The 20,958-nt window shown below is 39.9% G+C and overlaps 2 protein-coding genes across 2 annotated transcripts; both read left to right on the top strand.

Annotated features, from left to right (window-relative positions):
• The first annotated feature begins 252 nt into the window (after window positions 1–252).
• On the top strand, window positions 253–4,148 carry nek12 (NIMA-related kinase 12). The gene is made up of 2 exons (XM_004541090.4): window positions 253–1,440; window positions 3,486–4,148. Exons 1-2 carry the CDS (start codon window positions 342–344, stop codon window positions 3,680–3,682), a joined length of 1,296 nt encoding a protein of 431 aa, XP_004541147.1. The 5' UTR covers window positions 253–341; the 3' UTR covers window positions 3,683–4,148.
• Window positions 4,149–18,636: 14,488 nt separating this feature from the next.
• Window positions 18,637–19,949, top strand: LOC143413923 (uncharacterized). The gene is made up of 4 exons (XM_076877372.1): window positions 18,637–18,770; window positions 18,918–18,968; window positions 19,060–19,197; window positions 19,308–19,949. Exons 1-4 carry the CDS (start codon window positions 18,648–18,650, stop codon window positions 19,398–19,400), a joined length of 405 nt encoding a protein of 134 aa, XP_076733487.1. The 5' UTR covers window positions 18,637–18,647; the 3' UTR covers window positions 19,401–19,949.
• The last annotated feature ends 1,009 nt before the right edge of the window (window positions 19,950–20,958 follow it).

Below are 20,958 nucleotides of genomic sequence, written 5' to 3'. Positions count from 1 at the left end.
ACGCATGCACAGCGAGCTTTAATATTTTGATTTATTAATAAATTCATATTGTCGAACCACAGTTTAAATAGTTTTAACATTAAAGGTTTTTTTTAAAAGTTTGTGCAGGGCAGAGGTAATGAAACAGGTGCTAAATAAAGAAAACAGTGTGTCCATTTAGAAACCACACTAATGCTTGGACTCGCATGTGTAACTCTCACACCCCGACGCCGCTGACTGGCCCCATACCCATTCTCACAGCGTCATGGGTCACTATGGAAACGTAATGAACACAAACGGCTCGTGACGTGCGGGCTGCAGTCTGGGTGTTTCCTCTGTGTTTTTGTTTCTATGACACAAATATGGAGAAGTACGAGAGGGTCTTGCGGTTGGGCAGCGGAGGAGCGGCAGACGTGTTTCTCATGAGGCACGTAGAGCGGAAGTGCCTGTACGCGGTGAAGAGGATAAAGGCGGAGACCACGAGGAGGGCAAAAACGCAGAGGGCCATTCTCCACGAAGCTGAAATTATCAAAAGGCTGGTGCATCCTCACGTTGTGAAATGCAGCGAGGCCTTTGTGAACTCCGACGATGGGTTCGTTTACATTGTGATGAGCTACTGCGATGGAGGGACTTTGGATGACAGAGTAAAGGAGAGGAAGCCAGGGGAGTTCTTCACAGAGCACACTGTGATGGGCTGGTTTGTCCAGGTCGCTATGGCTGTAAATTACATACACACAGCCAAAATACTTCACAGGGACATCAAACCCTCTAATGTGCTGCTGACAAAGCAAGGTGTGGTAAAGTTAGGGGATTTCGGCATATCCAGAATAATGACTAACACAGCCGATATGGCTTCCACATGTGTTGGGACACCCAGCTACCTAAGTCCTGAGCTTTGCCAGGACATCCCGTACAGCTGCAAGTCTGACATCTGGGCTCTTGGTTGTCTCCTGTATGAGCTCTGTGCTCTCAGGCCTGCTTTTGCAGCCACAAATCTCCTGAGTCTGTTCAATAAGATCACCAAAGGAGAATACCACCCGGTGCCTGACTTGTTCTCAGATAGTATTTCCTCATTAATCCAGAGCATGCTCAACCTCAATCCGGACAACAGGCCCAGTGCTGCTTGTATACTTAGCAGTGCCTATGTGCGAGATCACCTGCAATCTATCAAAGACACACAGACAGATTGCTCCACGCCTGTGGCTCACATTAATGTGGAATTTAGAAAAGAAGACATCAACACAACACTTCAACCCTGTTTCGCCAGTCAGTCCTACTCTTGGGAAGAGAAAGAACAAAGTATGGATGTCAGTTTCTCCTCTGCAGATGTAGAGGAGGAAGATGAACAGAACCAATCCCACTATCCTGAGGATTTTGATGATGATGGAAGTTTGTCTTCTCTGGAGGGACAAAGTAAACAATCTGGGTTGGCAATGAGGAGCAATTCTGCTGAGTCCATTGGTAATGCGTCCCTCCAATGTCCATAAGTATTCAGACATTGGGCATATGACATTTAAAAAAAACATTAAAACACCACAGTGGATTTTATATCCGGCAATCATGATGTGACTGACAGGCCAACTTTAGGTTTAAATCAGAGTTTAACAAAAAACATTAACTCTTTAGGAATTAGAAACATTTTTATAAACAGTCTTCCATTTTCAAAGGCTTGAAAGTAACTGGAAAATTCACCGATGAGTAATTTAATAGCCCAGTGAGGCTTTGTGTTATTCTATGACAAATAAATGACGTAAAAGATTCACAGGCTGTCATTAGGTTGAAAAAACCCAAAATATGTCTATAAACAAAAAATTGGGAATTGCCAGATCAGTTATGTAGTACTGTCCTAACAAGAATTAATGTACTGGCCAGCTCAGCATGAGAAAAAGCCTGAGAGACCACAAAGAAAACTAAAGTGGATGATCACACAGGTCTTTCTGAGGTTGAGAAAAACTACTTCACAACATTGAATGACGTTAAGAATACTCTTGAGAGGGCAGGTGTGTCACTGCCAAAATCTACAATTAAGAAATGGCTTTGTAAATGGAAACACTGCAGGTGTAAAACAAGCTGAAAACCTTTTACGCTAAAGGACAGGAATGCCAGATTAGAGTCTGTCAAAAAAAAACCCCATCTAAACGAGTCTGCACAATTCTGTAAAAGGAATCTGTGGATCAATTACGGAGAAGGAGAGAAAAAGCTCATGATCCAAAGCATACCGCATCATCTGTCAAGCATGGCGGAGGCAGCGTTATGGCATTGACACATGTGGCCGCCGGTGGAATCGGGTCTCAGGGGTTTATTGATGCTGTGACTGCTAATGGAAGTAGCAGGATGAACTGCAGGTGTTCAAATCAAACCAAAGCAAAGTGCAAAAGCAACCCAAGAGTTCAGTCACCTGATTTCAACTCAGTAGAGCAGCTTTTCAGTTAATGAAGACAAAGCTGAATGCAGATAAACCCACTTATCACCTCAATGATGATATTCACAGGTTATGGACTTCATGTACTCATTGGCTGTATTAAAAGTAAACCTTATATTTAAAGTTAGTTTGGGCCTTTGGAAATGGTAATATTGTGGCTAAATTTCTTGATTTAAAGCTGAATCACTTCAGTCACATATTGTTAATTGTTCATTGAGCAACTTCTATCAAATCCTAAACTTTTTTTTGTTAGCTCTTATAGTGAACTGATTAGCCTAACGTAAGAACTATCTGGGGCTATGGTTATTGTCTGAACACTGTCAAAACACATTTGTAACATTTATGTAGAAGTGTGTGTGTTATCAAGCAAAATATTATTTCTTCAACTGTTTCAGCTTCTTAAATCTGAGAATTTCTGGTGGCACTTTAGGGATCAATAGTCAGTGTGTAGTTTCATGACAGCAGCATAGTAAAAGTGGAATAACCCAGAAATTACCAAACAATACAGTGATTATTGTTTAAGGCCAGAAAAATGTGAAATTCCATTTTTAGTTATTTAGTTATTATTACAGATCTTTTACAGCAGCAGCATCAAAGTGCAACATGTCTACCGTTATCTGTTCCAACTTAATAATGTCAGAGGTGGTACAGTGGTTAGCAGTGTGGCCATGCACCAAAAAGGTCTTTGTGACAGCTGGGATAAGAAAAATATGGATGGATGGATGGATTAATAATGTAGACAGTTTGGGGGGAAATGAAAACACTACAATGTGTTCTGAGAAAGATGCTAGACTTTTTTCAGCTACTTACCAACATTGTGTTAAATAGCTGATTCCTCTGCTAAAAGGGATAGATGAACAGAATGATCAACTGATAAACTGAGGGAAAACCTGCTTTTCCAGTGGGACCTTCTGTTCATCTGTGATGTGTGAAAATGAAACAATCCACTACTGGTGATCAAAACAATGTGTGAAAGATGTTAACAGCTCTCCTATATCAGGTCTGTTGAGAATAAACCGACTTACAACGCCATTATTAAAACCAAACGTGTGTCATCCCTTGAATCTTGTTTTTTTTTTTCCAGCGATCCCTGACACTTCAGAACAAGTTGACTATCCAGATGACTTTGAGGAAATTGAGGACAAGGACGATGATGAAGGAGACTGTGTGCACGCTGACGCTGCTCAGCAGCCACACGATGAAGCTCTGGTGGAAGAGTTTCAGCTCTGCGATGCTGGAGGTTTGACCATTACACTGAAAGTGCTGAAGGAGAAGGGGTAAAGAGACAATGCATTGTTAAAATAAAACAGTGTTAAATAACAGGACCTTTGACGCTGAACCTATTTTAAAAGTGCCTGGCTTGATAAAAGCTTTATACGCCTCAGTTTGAAAAGGACGCGAGGCCTCCTGTCAGCGGTCTTATAGCACATTTCCCCTCCATAAGAGACCCTTTTGGGATAAATAAGTTCCTTTTACTGCTGGATGATGTTCAAAACACTTGGTGGGGCTAAAGAGAACAAATAGTTGTGTTGTGGCTGCTCAGCTGTGTGATAAATGCTGAATGAATGTGATGCATTATGGCCACAGAAGTGAAGGTGAAGTTTTACAATTTTATACATTTTGTAGATGCAGTTTGATATTGTTTTCTTATGGAGGATGAAACACCAGCAATGACTTTTGAATGCTTTCCAAAAGCAGCAGTGGACATTTGGAAGTGGATGTTAAACGTTAATACACAACTTTCAATATCAGGCTTCTATCTGTTTGTGTATTTGTGTCTTTATCCTATTACTTTCAATGCTTTGTCTTTTGTGTTATTACATAATATATGTGAAATGACACGGCCTTTCTACCAGCTATTTCTTAACCTCTGCTTCATTATATGGCACGCATTTGTTCAGAGGAAGTATGTGGTGCATGATGCTGGTCATAAAGTTAACCATGATAACATATGAGCGCAGAAAATATTGCAGGAATTGCAAAGAGACATAATGGGTAAACTGCTTAGAAGTCAAAGGTCTGCAAATAACGCAAGACCTGCCAGGAAACATTATTATCATCACTCGGTGCGCGACTTTAAACTTGATTGCATTCAGGATTCAAAAGGCCCCACAGTGAATGTTAGAGCTCCTTATCTTTCTGTGTTCAACTCAATGAGCTCATTGTTTTTGCTAAAACTGACTATGCAGCAAACCAGTAACTGACATTAAAAATATTATGGTATTTTTTTTTTCCATCTCCGAATCCACGCAAAGTCCTGTGACGCACGCCATTTACGTTATTTGAAGATTTTAAGGCGTCTTTTTCCTGTCAGTCACAATGCTTAAGCAATGATGTTTACATGCAAATGCTCTTCACTCATCTTACATGTCATTCGTAGCTTAGTCATACTGGCAGCGAAAAGAAAAACAAAGTGTGAGCCAAATATGGCAGCATGAAAAATTGGTGGCAAAAAGGGCAACGCAAGTGTGGTGTTTATATTTGCTGAAAAGCTAGGATCTACCTAAAGCATTTGCTCGCTGTGGGTAAAAGCTGTAATCTGGGACGGCACTGATTCAGCTTTCTGTTACTTTTTAATTTGAACGTTTTAATCAAACGTTCAAATTCAAAAGTAACAGAAAGCCCAGTGCTGACTGGCAGAGCGCACACATAGCAACACCCTCCTTCATTGTCTCAGCATTATACCGAGCAGGCACTACTGAACGCTGTGTTTCCTGTGATCGTGTCTGTTAAGAAAGAAAAAAAATAAAGTGAAACCGCATATCTAAGATTCGATATATAAAAAAAATCATAATAAGGAGCTTCATAATGCTCACACTTTATTTGACGCTTTCAAAGTCATGTTATTTTGTGTTATTAAGGTGTGCGCAACATTATTACATCAACCTGGTGTCATGTGCTCACTAGCCACTTCATTAGGTACACATCACTAGTAGTGGGTGATTCTTCGTGCAGCATTCTTCAGCTGTTGCAAATTTGATGACTGGACATGCATCGCGTGAAATTCCTGTTCCATCACATCCCAAAGGTACTCAACTGGATTGACATCTGTTGCCCGTTAAGGCCACTTGAGTACACTGGACTCATTGTCACATTTAACAAACCAGTTTGTGACGATTTAAGCTTTGTGACATGGCAAATTATCTGCTGGACGCAGCTTTCAGGCGATGGGTACACTGTGGTCATACAGTAGCAGTAACAATACTCAAGTATGCTTCTTCTTCTTTCAGCTGCTCCCTTTAGAGGTTGCCGCAGTCGATTATCTGCCTCCATCTCATCCTAGCCTTAGCATTCTCTTCTGTCACACCAACCCTCTGCATGCCCTCCTTCACTAGATACATGGATTTTCTCAGTGTTTTTTTGCTCCTGCCTGGCAGCTCCGTATTCAACAACCTTTGTCAAAAATATCCACTATCCCTCCTTTGCACATGGCCAAATCATCTCAGTCTCAAATCTCTAACTTTGTCTCTAGTCTGCTCAACCGGACCTGTACCACTGGTGTACTCATCATTAAAATCTAAATACCTTCTACTCCGCAACCAAATTCCATTTTTTTGTTTGTGCAACAGTCTCCAGACCATACATAATAGCAGGTGTCACTACCATCTTGTAAACCTTCCCTTTCATACTTGCTGTCCCCTACAGTGGGGCAAAAAAGTATTTAGTCAGCCACCGATTGTGCAAGTTCCCCCACCTAAAATGATGACAGAGGTCAGTAATTTGCACCAGAGGTACACTTCAACTGTGAGAGACAGAATGTGAAAAAAAAATCCATGAATCCACATCGTAGGATTTGTAAAGAATTTATTCGTAAATCAGGGTGGAAAATAAGTATTTGGTCAATAACAAAAATACAACTCAATACTTTGTAACATAACCTTTGTTGGCAATAACAGAGGTCAAACGTCTACTATAGGTCTTTACCAGGTTTGCACACACAGTAGCTGGTATTTTGGCCCATTCCTCCATGCAGATCTTCTCGAGAGCAGTGATGTTTTGGGGCTGTCGCCGAGCAACACGGACTTTCAACTCCCGCCACAGATTTTCTATGGGGTTGAGGTCTGGAGACTGGCTAGGCCACTCCAGGACTTTCAAATGCTTCTTACGGAGTCACTCCTTTGTTGCCCGGGCGGTGTGTTTTGGATCATTGTCATGTTGGAAGACCCAGCCTCGTTTCATCTTCAAAGTTCTCACTGATGGAAGGAGGTTTTGGCTCAAAATCTCACGATACATGGCCCCATTCATTCTGTCCTTAACACGGATCAGTCGTCCTGTCCCCTTGGCAGAAAAACAGCCCCATAGCATGATGTTTCCACCCCCATGCTTCACAGTAGGTATGGTGTTCTTGGGATGCAACTCAGTATTCTTCTTCCTCCAAACACGACGAGTTGAGTTTATACCAAAAAGTTCTACTTTGGTTTCATCTGACCACATGACATTCTCCCAATCCTCTGCTGTATCATCCATGTGCTCTCTGGCAAACTTCAGACGGGCCTGGACATGCACTGGCTTCAGCAGCGGAACACGTCTGGCACTGCGGGATTTGATTCCCTGCCGTTGTAGTGTGTTACTGATGGTGACCTTTGTTACTTTGGTCCCAGCTCTCTGCAGGTCATTCACCAGGTCCCCCCGTGTGGTTCTGGGATCTTTGCTCACCGTTCTCATGATCATTTTGACCCCACGGGATGAGATCTTGCGTGGAGCCCCAGATCGAGGGAGATTATCAGTGGTCTTGTATGTCTTCCATTTTCTGATGATTGCTCCCACAGTTGATTTTTTCACACCAAGCTGCTTGCCTATTGTTGATTCACTCTTCCCAGTCTGGTGCAGGTCTACAATACTTTTCCTGGTGTCCTTCGAAAGCTCTTTGGTCTTGGCCATGGCGGAGTGTGGAGTCTGACTGTTTGAGGCTGTGGACAGGTGTCTTTTATACAGATGATGAGTTCAAACAGGTGCCATTCATACAGGTAACGAGTGGGGGACAGTAAAGCTTCTTACAGAAGACGTTACAGGTCTGTGAGAGCCAGAGATTTTCCTTGTTTGAGGTGACCAAATACTTATTTTCCACCCAAAAATTTACAAAAAAATACACATGGTAGGATTCTTTACAAATCCTACCATGTGGATTCATGGATTTTTTTTTTCACATTCTGTCTCTCACAGTTGAAGTGTACCTCTGGTGCAAATTACTGACCTCTGTCATCATTTTAAGTGGGGGAACTTGCACAATCGGTGGCTGACTAAATACTTTTTTGGCCCACTGTATATGACAAATCACCCCAAAGACTCGTTTCCACCCATTTAATCCCACCTGCATTCTCTTCTTTACCTCTCTTGTTCCTTTGAATAGTTGAACCCAGGTATTTGAACTCAAATCTTCAAGCTGTGAAGTTTGTTTAAATGATGCTCAGTTAGCCACCAGTGTGTGAATGCGAGAGTGAATGAATAGTGGCATTGTAAAGCGCTTTGGGTGCCTTGAAAAGCGCTGTATAAATCCAATCCATTATTATTATTATTATTAGCCGTAAGGGGCTCAAAGTGGGCCAAGAAAACATCTCCCACACCATTACACTACCACCACCAGCCTCAACCATTGATACAAGACAGGATGGATCCATGCTTTCATGTTGTTTACGCGTAATTTGGATCCTACCATCTGAAAGTTGGATTTTTCCAATGGTCTACTTTTCACCACTGGTGATTGTGGGTGAACTGTAACCTCGGTTTTCTTTTCTTAGCTAGAAGCAGTGGCACCCAGTCTTCTGTTTATGTAGTGCCCATCAAGGTGGGAAGCAGATGGGCTACAACAGAAGGCATGCAACTAAGTTGTCACTACAGAGTTGTGCAGAGGAAAATCTCGGCATAACTGTGCTGTAACGACTGGGTGTTTCATATCGGCTCAAAGCAGTCTGTAACTCCTTAATTGTTAAGGAGTTACCACCATGTTTATACATAGTCCCCTCTTCTGTAGGCTGAAAGAGTGGAATAATTCACATTTTTAGACAATTGATTTCTCCACAGTTGGATTATTATAGTGTGTTTTTTTAAAACGATTTCTTCAACAATTAAGCTGGTTTGGTATTTGCATATGGAAGCAGTTGCGGTATCGACGCAAGTGAAACAGACTGTACGTGAGCTCCAAAATAATAGGAGTGGCCAAGTCAATCATTCGGTACTTTCTAAGGAAGTCTGAAGAAGACAGCAGGGACTGATGATCACATTTCCATGGTAAAGAAAGAAAAAAACACTTCTCACCATCCAGTGAAGTGAATCACAATCTCCAAAAGAATCATCATTTAAGAAATTAATATGGAAAGATTCAACACAAAAAAAAGCACAATCAGCTTAAAAAACAGGACAGGCAGATTTGTCACAGCCAGAAAAATCTTTAGACAGATAATGAGGTCAACCTCCTTTTGTTGCTGAAGGAAAAGAAATGTACTATTCTGCAGTAGCCAAGTCAATTATCTGATTCAAGCTGAGCAAATTACCTTTTTATTTGTTGAGGACAAAACTGAAGACAGAAAGACAGCTGACGACAACTGCAGTATAGGTCTGGTAAAACACTACAAAGCAGGATGTCCAAATGGGTTTCATACTTTAGAGTCGGTCATTGTCTAAGAAATAAACTATTAACTTCTGATTAAGTTAAGTTAATTTGAGCCCTAAGCTAAGTGACGAATTCTTGACATTTCCTACCAGGAGGAGGAGGCATCAGGACAAACCCAGCACAAGCTGGAAATATTACAGTTGGGGTCAGAAGTTTAGATTGTCTTGTCATAGGCGTGAATGTAATGGGAATTTAGGGATTTTATTTTAGTAATTTCTTTGAACTGTTCTTTTTTCGGGTTGGAATGATTACACAGTGTATATATTTAGTGACCTTTAAAAAAGCACTGTGTGAACAACTTTGAATTTATTTTGGATTTTCGCTCATGCCAGGGTTAAAAGTACAGATACACGCCTAAATACACAGTCAGCTGCCTTCATGAGTCAGACCCAGATAAGCAGCAGAAAATAGATATGGATAGAGCTCATGAAACCTTGAATGACTATTGCAATCTTTCGTGGATCAAACCATATATTGAACAGAAGAATTAGCTGAATTGTCATAGCAGCCTGCAATTTGTGATTATTTCAGACAGGTTCAGTTTTGTTGCAAGTACAAATGAGGGACAAAAAACTGCCTTATTATGATGTTATTTTATCATAAGGGGACAAATCAACTGTCATGCCACAATAATTCATCAATTATAGCATTAGCATTCAACATGTACGTTTTTACATTGCATTTGTCACCTCTGTGTTTTTCCTCAAAGCAACAGTCATCAAAGCAAGTTTTAAAATTCAGGAATATCAAACACAATCTTAAAATGACCCTTTGGTGACCTATTATATAAACACGTCAACAGCTAATCCTTTTTTGATATCACGAAGACGCCCAGGCGCTCAGATCATACGGATCACACTGTCATCGATGGTGCTGGGCCTGCTGTAACAGAGCAGACAGGTAATGTAAAGCTAACTGCCACTAACTCATTTCACTAACCACTATCTCGTTACATTTTCAAGAAGATGGTAGAGAGTGAGTTTTCCCCGCCATCTTTCTGAAAGTGTAATGAGCTTTGAATGTGCCAAATTCAAGGTGGAATGTTGTCTCAACGGAAAGATTCACCTTTTATCAGCACACGATCTTTTCATGAGCTAACCAAGGTTTTCCGAGCTCGCAGTCAGCAGTCTCAAGTTCACCCACAGTAACTTCGCCATCGCAACATAAAGGTCCCGCTCTGAGATGACAGACACAAGTGAATTGTTCCATTAGTAAATACTGTACACACAAATGCAGCGTTGGCAATATTTTCCTTTCTGAAACTCCACACCACAAAAAAGGGGAGAACCAGGTAGACAGATCATGAATGAAGTCATGGGTCAGTGTTAAAAAACCTGCTACAAACCTTTTATTTTCCTCACACTACTGACACACAATTTGTTTATGAATTGGAACAATGAGTCTCGAAAGCCAACAATTTATGTATTTCATTTCATGGTTTTGAAAGACATCTCGAAACGCATCCTCACTCTAAATATACTGCTTTAACCTCCTAAGACCTGGACTCTTTCATGGCTTGCATTTTTAATTTCTCTTTGATATTTGGGCTGATTGGGACCTGATGAATGTAAAAGCAAAGAATTACCTGATTTCTTTTTTTTTTTTTTTTTTACCTGATTTTTGTTTCTAAGAAAAATGAGAGCCACATATAAGCATATTCGTTTAAAACTTCGATAGGACAGTAGCAGTATAATGTCCTCATAAGTGGATAGTAGGCCCTTGTAGAGCAAAATTTACTATTTTGGTCTAAATAACCCAAAATGTGATGTGCACATATGTGGACGCCAGGTCCTAGGAGGTTAAAGAAGAAACTGCCTGGTGAATGATACAGTGAATATCATCTCAGGATCGACTGTTAGGATTAACGACATTAGAACACTTCTGAGAGGACAGCCATGAGTTTCATCAGATCTATGAGTGCCTAACTATCAATGCTTATATCCGCTTCCGTTAACAACATTCTGCGGAATTGGGAATTTTGATTGTAAACCAAGAGTGCCGATTTTAATTTGCCCTGCATAAAGATTCCCCTCCTGTGCAAAGAAAGAGCTCTTATGTTCCCCTCAGTGCTCCTCACACTGACACCTGCACAGTCATCTCAATGTTAATTCACTGATGGTGTTAAGACAAAGGCGCCTCATTAACTTCCATGATGAAAGGTGCAAAACGCTGCAGCAGCATCATCACACATCTTAGATGCAATGAGTCATATCAGGCTGCGGCAGTACAAAGATCTAAAAAGATATGACATGTAACTTTTGAAAGATGCTTATTTTGTAGATAAATGTTTTTTGGAAATTAGACGATGTGAATTCTTCAAACCGTGATTTCTTCTTTGATTATATCTTTTGTTATCTTTCTTTTCAACCACAACTGCTCTCAGATGAATTTGCCAGGACTTGTGCTGTCCAGTATCATATCATGCAATCATTCATGCATGTTTCATAAGCTATTAATATGTTTCACAACATGCATGTGAGTACACCATTTGCATGAGATTTTAACTGGTCTTTGTGGCCTCTGTCACAGTATATAGACTAAATTACCGAAGGAAGTGAAACTTGAAAAATGTCAGTCAATTTTCAGTTGACCTGAAAACATACAATGTAATGATGTAAATGATTAAATAGCTTTGAGTTACAACTTTAATAGTATATCACAGTCTGACCACATCTGTCTTAGTATCCATGTGATATGTGGAAGCAATAAAAACAGGAGCAAATTCTTAACAAAAGTGTCATTTTAAAGCACGGTTTGCTGAACAAAACCTAAAATTATCAAGGGAAACACTCACTTTATTTAAAAAGTATCCAAAGAGAGGACAGTTCATTTGACATTTCCACGTGCAACTATTAATATTACCATTGTTAACAAAGAAACAAAAGATCCTAGTCTATGAGTTAAACAAAATATTTAATGTTAAAGCTGAAAAAGCTGAAAAGCTGAAAAAGGGAATGAAAGGCCAGAACTCAGTTCCTACAATGTAGACTTGAGGTGTCTCCAAAACTAAGTAACTCCCCCATTAAAATGTCAAGTTTCAGCAGTGAAATGAACAATGTTACAACCTGGTTTCTTGCTATTTTAACCCCTCATAATGCCAGGATTTGATGAGTTGATTTCCTTTTTTTGTTTTTTGTTTTTTAAATAACTCTCCTATTGGGCTTTTTTTAGAGCTTAAAATTGGCGGTGTAGCTGCTTTGAATTTACTGATACAAGCAGCTGTATCTAATAGCTGTCTGAATGCAGAGTGTGTACAAATTCTTTTGACTGGTAGCGGATATAAACATAAAAGGGGCCAAACACTTCTAATCTCAGGTCATATCTTATTTTACTATTTTACTGCATCACCGCAACAGAGCGCTTCACTCTCCGACTGCTAGTTTACTTGTGGTTCCTAGTATATTTAAAAGTAGAATGGGAGGCAGAGCTTTCAGCTTTCAGGTCCCTTCTCTGCTCCCCATTTGAAATTCAGGCATAAGACACCCTCTTTAATTTTAAGATTAGGTTTAAAATTAGGTAGCGCTTTATAATAATGTTACACTATAACGCAATATTAAGGTCAGTTCAGTTCAGTTTTATTTGTCATATGCAAGTTAGCACAGTGTCAACATTGCAATGACATGTATTTGACGAGCAGAACACAAGTCACTCAGCAGCTGCCGCGGACTGGGCATCTGTGGATTCTGGAGAATCACAGAACGGCCGGGGGGTAATCTGGGAATCCACCCTACCTGAAAAAACATCCTACCCATTGTTTCTGCGCAGACTCGGCGCATGCGCACAACAACACTCTCCACGCATGCTTACCGGGCTGCGAGAGTGACACTCGGGTGTGAAATGTATGGTTTTCAGGGTTTTTATCGGTTTTTAGCGTTATTTTGTTATCTTTTTTTTGTTAACTCGGTTTTCCTGAGTCTTTTCACGTGTGTTATGAATATATCTTATTTTTTTCGGTACCGGTACTAGTTTTATTTTTGTTGTATTTATCCGCAACACCTTAAAGGCCGGTCCGTGAAAATATCGTCGGGCACAAACCGGTCCGTGGCGCAAAAAAGGTTGGGGACCGCTGCTCTAGGGGGCAGCACTGCACCTCTAAGTTGGATGCCAGCTGCATTGGCTGTGGCCCCCAGGCAAGGAGAAGAAGAAGTGGAGTAGGAAGCGAAGATGGTGGAAAGAAACGATGCAAAACGCGGCTGTGAAGAGTACAAGGTCAGGATGGTAGAGGTTGGCTGTGATGGTGACGAAGAAGAGAACACAGATGTACTAAACAAACAGTGCAAATCCTGCAAGGAATGCCCAGTCTGTTGTTATCAGATTCTGAAATGATACAACCTCTTCACACATACTTAACATATTCTTGGCTGGGGATACAGGTACCTCCTTACTCTGCCTGTGACACAGGTAGCATGTGAGAGAAGTTTCTCTGTTCTCAAACACATAAAAAGTAGAATAAGAAGCACACAGTTGCAAGAACACCTGTAGGCCTTCATGCTTATGACTACAGAGAAAGACATCCTCATGTCCCTTGACAATGACTTGGTCATAGACAGAGTTGCAGAAAAAAGCGACCTGTTGAACAAATACTTATCCCCCAACATTGAGTAAGGTGAGTATTCAAGTTAACCTGCATACTAAAACCTCTTTACTTTGTGATTTATCATAACTCATACCGTACTATGTGTTGTGTGTTTCAGATAACTGTTTTGTATTGGTTCAGCCAGAGGGACTGCAGTATGTTGAGACCTCCATTTCTATATGAGTATTCAAGTTAATCTAGCATAATATTCTTTTAATACAACAACACTTTGGTGACAGTGGGAAGGAAAAACTCCCTTTTAACAGGAAGAAACCTCTGGCAGAACTAGGCTCATTGAGGGGCGGGGCCATCTGCCATGACAGGATAAAAGACATGCTGTGGAAAAGAGAGAAAAATATTAATAACAGGTATGATTCAATGCAGAGATGTCTATTACCACATAGTGAGTGAGAAAGGTGACTACAAAGGAAAAACTCAATGCATCATGGGAATCCCCGGCAGCCTATGTCTATTGCAGCATAACTAAGGGAGGATTCAGGGTCACCTGGTCCAACCCTAACTATATGCTTTAGCAAAAAGGAGGCTCTGCCTCCCATTCTACTTTTTAAATACTCTAGGAACAACAAGTAAGCTTGCAGAGCGAGAGCGAAGTGCTCTAATAGGGTGATATGGTACTACAAGGTTATTAAGATAAGATGGGGCCTGATTATTTAAGACCTTGTATGTGAGGAGCAGGATTTTGAATTAAATTCTGGATTTAACAGGAAGCCAATGAAGGGAAGCCAAAACAGGAGAAATCTGCTCTCTCTTTCTAGTCCCTGTCAGGACTCTGCAGCATTTTGGATTAGCTGAAGGCCTTTCAGGGAGTTTTTAGGACATCCTGATAATAATGAATTGCAGTTGTCCAGCCTGGAAGTAATAAATGCATGAACTAATTTTTCAGCGTCATTCTGAGACAGGATATTTCTAATTTTAGAGATGTTGTGCAAATGGAAGAAAGCAGTCTTACATATTTGTTTAATATGTGCATTGAAGGACATGTCTTGGTCAAAAATGACTCCAAGGTTCCTGACAGCGTTACTGGAGGCCAAGGTAATGCCATCCAGAGTAAGAATCTGGTTAGATACCATATTTCTAAGATTTTCAGGGCCGAGTACAATAACCTCAGTTTGATCTGAATTAAGAAGCAGAAAGTTAGCAGCCATCCAGCTCTTTATGTCTTTAAGACATTCCTGCAGTTTAACTAATTGGTGTGTGTTATTTGGCTTCATGGACAGATAGAGCTGGGTGTCATCAGCATAGCAGTGAAAATGTATGCTATGTCTTCTAATGATGCTGCCTAAGGGTAGCATGTATAGTGTAAACAGAATTGGTCCTAGCACTGAACCCTGTGGAACTCCATAATTAACCTCAGTGTGTGAAGAAGACTCTCCATTTGCATGCACAAATTGGAGTCTATTAGATAGATATGATACAAACCACTGCAGTGCAGTACCTGTAATACCTACAGCATGTTCTAATCGCTCTAATAGGATATTATGGTCAACAGTATCGAACGCTGCACTGAGGTCTAGCAGGACAAGCACAGAGATGAGTCCACTGTCAGAGGCCATAAGAAGATCATTTGTAACCTTCACTAAAGCTGTTTCTGTGCTGTGATGAGCTCTGAAACCTGACTGAAACTCTTCAAATAAGCCATTCCTCTGCAGATGATCTGTTAGCTGTTTGACAACTACTCTTTCAAGGATTTTTGATATGAAAGGAAGGTTGGAGATTGGCCTATAATTAGCAAAGACAGCTGGGTCTAGAGATGGCTTTTTAAGTAAAGGTTTGACTACTGCCAGCTTGAAGGCCTGTTGTACATAGCCGATTATTAGAGAAAGGTTGATCGTATTTAAGATTGAAGCATTAATTAATGACAGGACTTCTTTGAGCAGTTTTGTAGGAATGGGGTCTAAAAGACACGTTGATGGTTTGGAGTCCACGATTTTAGAGTGGCAGTTAATACAGTATTGCACACAGTAAGGGTTTTTATTTTTATTTAAATACTAATAAAAATGGGGTGACCAATGCAGAGTGTAGTATGTACCTGTGAAACTGTAGGACAGCTTCTGTGTGCATCCTGTGGTGTGTGTTTAAGGGTTGTGGTTGAGGTGGCCAATGGCTTGGTGGTAAAAACTGCTTTTAAGTCTTTTAGTCCAAGCAGACAGACTCCTATAAAGTCTCCCAGATGTTAACAAGGAGAACAACCGATGTGCTGGGTGGCTGTGGTCCTTGATGATGCTGTGTCCTTTACGGAGGCACTGTTGAAGATAGATGTCCTGAAAGCCTCATGCCAGTGATGTGCTCTGCTGCTTTCACCACCCTCTGTAGTGATTTATGGCTGCTAGCAGAGCAGCTTCCATAAAAACTGTAATACAGCTCATCAGCAAACTCTTGATCACACACCTGTAGAAATTTGAGGTGATGTTGGCATTCATGCCAAAGTTCCTCAGCCTCCTCAGAAAGTAGAGTTGCTGGAGAGCACTGATTCCAGTGTCTCTGTGAACTTATTAGCAAGGTACTGGCAGGTGCTTAACCCTTTCACGCACAGTGGTCACTACAGTGGACAGCTATTCAAAGGCTGTTTCCTTGTATTTGTGTCAGGGTTGATGGTATACTTGCACATAAACCACTACATTGGACACTGATGTATCACTTCATACGCATCAGTTGTCCACCTAAGTGGACATGTAAAAAACTCTTTAAAAAGTACATGCTTTTTAAAAAAAATTAAGTAAAAAAAAATCTTTTTTCATGCCTAAAGATTAATAAAAATACTTAAGAAAAAAATCAAGATTGAGGTTGTCATAATTCATGCATGAAAGGGTTAATTCATCATAAAGCATTATTCCTCCTTTGTATGTCATTTTATAAATACATATATATGAATATGACTATGATTATGACTATTACTGGCAGTGATAGCTGTACATGTTGTAACAGTAACAGATGGATAAACATATCTGTGTTTGTAAATGACATACTAAGGAGAAACAATGACACATGCATGATGAATTAAGCACTTGCTAATACCTCACTAATAGTGTGAGTGATTAGTGACTCATTAGTGACATGACAGAACTTTCCTTTCTGACAAGGCATATAGTTGGGGCTGGATAAGCTGACCCTTAGTTATAACACAGTCGACCAGGCTACTGGGGGCTTTCCATGATGCACTGAGTCTTTCTTATTCACTCAACTTTTTTTTCACTCATATGTGTTCATAGACCACTCTACATTTAATCACTAGGTCTTATTAACCTCTGACTCTCTTTTGCAGCATGTCTTTGTCCCGTCGTCCTCCCCTCAGGCAACTGAGTTGCCCGCCTCTCCCTAAACGTCGTTCTTCCTGTTAAAACTGAGCTTTTCCTTCCCACTGTCACCAACGAACTTGCTCATAGGGGGTCATTTGATTTTGGGGGTTTTCTCTGTTTTCTTTTTATTATTGTAGAGTCTTTGCCTTAAAATACAAAGCACCTAGTGGCAATTTATGTTGTGATTTGTCTCTATATGAATAAAATTGAATTTAACTTATTTAATTCAGTCACCATGGTCACAAAGTTGTTTAAATGTTGTTATTAGTTGGTTGAAATCTTGATCCTAGCAATTAACTAATTTCAAGCTGTAAAATAGTCAAACCAGAGTAACCAGGTAAACCATAATACATGACCTTTATATTGTTTTTTATTGTTATTTTTGTAGTATTCAGCTCCTGCACCTTCTCAAACCTTCGAATCTTCAAATACTGTGTGTAATGTGCAAAAACCAGCGAAACCCTAAATAATTCAGAGGAGTTTCCCTGTGAAAAGCGTGAACCTTATCGACAACCACGTCAGTGGTAAGAGGCAACACCCCCACACATCACGGCCCCTCTTTAACATCAACATTTTAAGAAAGTTCCCGTTTAAGAAATTCCTAGTCACACATCTTCTAGTGACACATCTAAGCGACACAGAAACTGTGAGGTCACCGAAAAATGCTGAGGAATAGTCTGACATAAATATATACATATGTATTATTTGTGTGTGTGTGTGTGTGTGTGTGTGTGTGTGTGTGTGTGTGTGTGTGTGTGTGTGTGTGTGTGTGTGTGTGTGTGTGTGTGTGTTGATGATGACAGGAGCTAAAGAGAGAAAAAAAAAGGAGGGGTGCCCATATCAGTTTCCTTGACTCTTCAAGCATGTACTTCCTTTTACTTGATGAAACCTGCTATATCTGTATATAACTCTCTCAGTCTCTCTCTCTTCTCTCTCTCTTTCTCTCTCTCTCTCTCTCTCTCTCTACACACACACACACACACACATATATATATATATATATATATACATATAGATACATAGATAGATAGACACATTATTTCCTGTCTCTGCCAAGTGGGACACCACATCACAGTTCCATCCTACCACTTATATATTTTGGTGTCATTTGCAGTCATCTTATTGGTTACATTTGTTTTTGTCAAAAGACCACCTGCACCAACCAGTGGAATTTAAAATGTAGTAACCCTCTGACACAGAGAAACAACGCATGCATTTGATTTCTCACTATGATGTCAGCTTTCTACATATGAGGGCTGTGAAAGAAATGATAATAAAGCTGGTTCTTTATACTGGTTATTTATAGATAAATTGCATCACCTCCAGACCACATGCAATACACTGCACCAAGCCTGTGAAGACAGCTATGCTCATTTTGCATTACACAAGTTGTAGCTTTTTACTCGCTAAACCAAATGCAAATAAATTCATAAAGTAAATGTATTTACTTCATGAATTTATTGTTTACAAAAGTTGAAAGATAACAATCTGTCTGCAATACTGAGACAGAAGTGAAACTTTGGGGCGCTATTTTGAAAAAAAAAAACAAAAAAACTTTTGGCATACAGTAATCTTTTTTTAAACGGTCGCATCTCTATGAAAAAAAAGAAAGGTAATTTTACGTAGGTGTGTATGGGGTTTCTTCCGCTTTCCTCCTATAAAACGCATGGGCAGAGGTGCTGATCACATCAGTGTTACAGCTGAACGACGCTACTGAGGAAGAGAGAGAGAAGCTGCTGCAGTATGATGAAGTGCGTCCTTGTTCTCGCCTTGTTGCATTTCTGTGTCAGTGTTAAGTCAGACACTAACTTGATTACTGAGATCATACATGGACTCGAAAGTCTCAGCAAAGTCAACTTCACATATGTAAGTACTCGAAATGTTTATCGCAACTCGTTATTTCACTCGCAGCACTATGTTACAAAGTGTACCGTGGCTTCACTGATGTTTATTACAATGTTATAATATTCAGTTCATAATGCAATTAACTGATTTATTTTTCTGTTTCTTCAGAATGGTAGTGCGACCATTAAAGTCCCTGCAAGATGTTCATCAAAAATGCCCGTAAGTTAGGCCCATTATCATCTCCTCAGATGATAGATGCATTACGTTTGTTATGATAAATGAACTATGCCTTATCATTTTACCATTGCAGCACAATTGTTCAGGTGTGGTCATTAAAGAACTGGAGAAACTTCTCAGCAACGTGACTGTGCAAGAAGAGGACGAACACTATATACAAGAGCTTCTGAAAAACTTGAATATTCTGCCACATCGTCACAATGATGCCAACGTAAGACAACCAGAACAACTCTTAACAAGATCTGTTTAGATCAGCTTGTTTATGTCAACATCTCCATCCAGATGACATGCAATGTAATAGCTTCTTTTTTCCTTTTCCAGAATCCCAGTTGCTGTATGAAAGCTGAACACATGTCCAATCAAACCTTTCGTTTCTACAAAAGCTTCTTCAAGAAATGGAACAGAATAATCTAAACCTGATTTCGCTTACATGCAGGTCAACTTTTAACATAAAATGATGGCAACTTGGAATATATCTGAAATATAGTCTAAACTATCCAAAAACACCAAGGTACTTTCAAATAATATTAAAATCTTGAAAAGCACAACAACAGCACCTCAAGTGAAGGTAGCTTGAGTCCAGGAAGTTTTCCTTCCTAACCCTTGACGTATTAACTTTCCAAATTTCAAATTCTGAATATTTAAAAAAAGCGCTTCCATATATTTATGTATTTATTTCATCATATTTATATCTATTTATTTAAAATTTACTGTTTTGTATGCAACTGACGACCTTACCTCCCAGTGATACTGTTGTAATATTCACCATGTGAAAATAGTATAGAGAAAGGACTGCACTGCTGTCTTCAGTAAATTAACTTGTCTATACTTTATTGTCTATTTATTTATTTATTTATTCAACTAATTAGTTTGTTTAAAAGCCTTTATTTAAAACATGGTAACAGTTGACTATGTAACACTGTTTGCTGTTTTGCCTTTTCTTGTCTTTTTTTTTTAAGCACTGAGGTCTGTGGTTTTCCTTGAACTAATAGTGAAAATTTTGTGGAATAAAGAGTTTAGAAACAAAGAGTTGTCTTTCTGAGATTTACCGCCTCCAGCTGAGAGCGTTTACGAATAGAACATTTCTGAAAACTTTGCAGTGGCCGTCTCTTCTTTTATAAAAGGAATTATTGAGAGAAATAATACTGTGGGTGAACACTGACATGTATGCTGCAGTGTCTAGCTTGACATCATGATGCCAGAGCTGTTATAAGCCTTAAACAGTCACAACGATATAGAGGTAGTTCTAACTGGTTTGGTTTGGTTTTAACTTGACATTGTACTTTTTAATGATAACACTTAAACTAAAGATCGCCCATAGACTACCTAAAACCTGGTTGTTAATGCATCACAATGAAAGTCCAGTTTGGAGTGCATATCACACAGCATACTCATTGCCATGATATTAGTCATTGAAGTGTAAGGTCATTGTTCGAATGACAGTGTTACCTGTCAAGAAGTCTGGTAACGAAATCCAAAGAGATGTGGGACCATGGCCGCCTAGGAGCAGGTAAGTAAGTAAGTAAGTAAAACTTTATTTATATAGCACCTTTCAAGATAAAAATCACAAAGTGCTTCACAGAAGCTAAAACCTAAAAATAAAAATCAACTAAAAGCAAGTTTAAAAAGATGGGTTTTTAGCTGTTTTTTAAAAGCGACCACTGAGTCCACAGATCTCAGGCTCAAAGGGAGAGAGTTCCACAATCTGGGGGCCACAGTTCCAAAAGCTTTGTCGCCTTTTGTTTTCAGCCTCGTGTGTTGGACAGCAAGCAAGCCCTGGTCACATGACCTCAGGGACCTGCTGGGAATAAAGGTAAAGGTTTTAGGAGTGCTGCAGATGGATTGTGGGCAGTCTTATTCTGGGCGCACATGGTGCACTCACCGATGTACTCCCAGAAGTCTCTAGATTAGGCCATAAGTGCCACTGCAAAAAAACGAATGGTCTGCTGGACCCCAGACAATTATGTGGACC

This window comes from Maylandia zebra, linkage group LG2 (genome assembly GCF_041146795.1).
Source record: "Maylandia zebra isolate NMK-2024a linkage group LG2, Mzebra_GT3a, whole genome shotgun sequence".
Lineage (NCBI taxonomy): Eukaryota > Metazoa > Chordata > Actinopteri > Cichliformes > Cichlidae > Maylandia > Maylandia zebra.
This window is presented reverse-complemented; position numbering and strand designations above follow the sequence as displayed.

What these genes read in the sequence shown, in the direction of transcription:
- nek12 (XM_004541090.4), top strand. Translation starts at nt 342, where the DNA reads ATGGAGAAGTACGAGAGGGTCTTGCGGTTGGGCAGCGGAGGAGCGGCA. An exon ending in CAATTCTGCTGAGTCCATTG is followed by an intron (nt 1,441 to 3,485) that starts GTAATGCGTCCC and finishes TTTTTTTTCCAG; the next exon opens with CGATCCCTGACACTTCAGAA.
- LOC143413923 (XM_076877372.1), top strand. Translation starts at nt 18,648, where the DNA reads ATGATGAAGTGCGTCCTTGTTCTCGCCTTGTTGCATTTCTGTGTCAGT. An exon ending in GCAAAGTCAACTTCACATAT is followed by an intron (nt 18,771 to 18,917) that starts GTAAGTACTCGA and finishes CTGTTTCTTCAG; the next exon opens with AATGGTAGTGCGACCATTAA. An exon ending in GATGTTCATCAAAAATGCCC is followed by an intron (nt 18,969 to 19,059) that starts GTAAGTTAGGCC and finishes TTACCATTGCAG; the next exon opens with CACAATTGTTCAGGTGTGGT.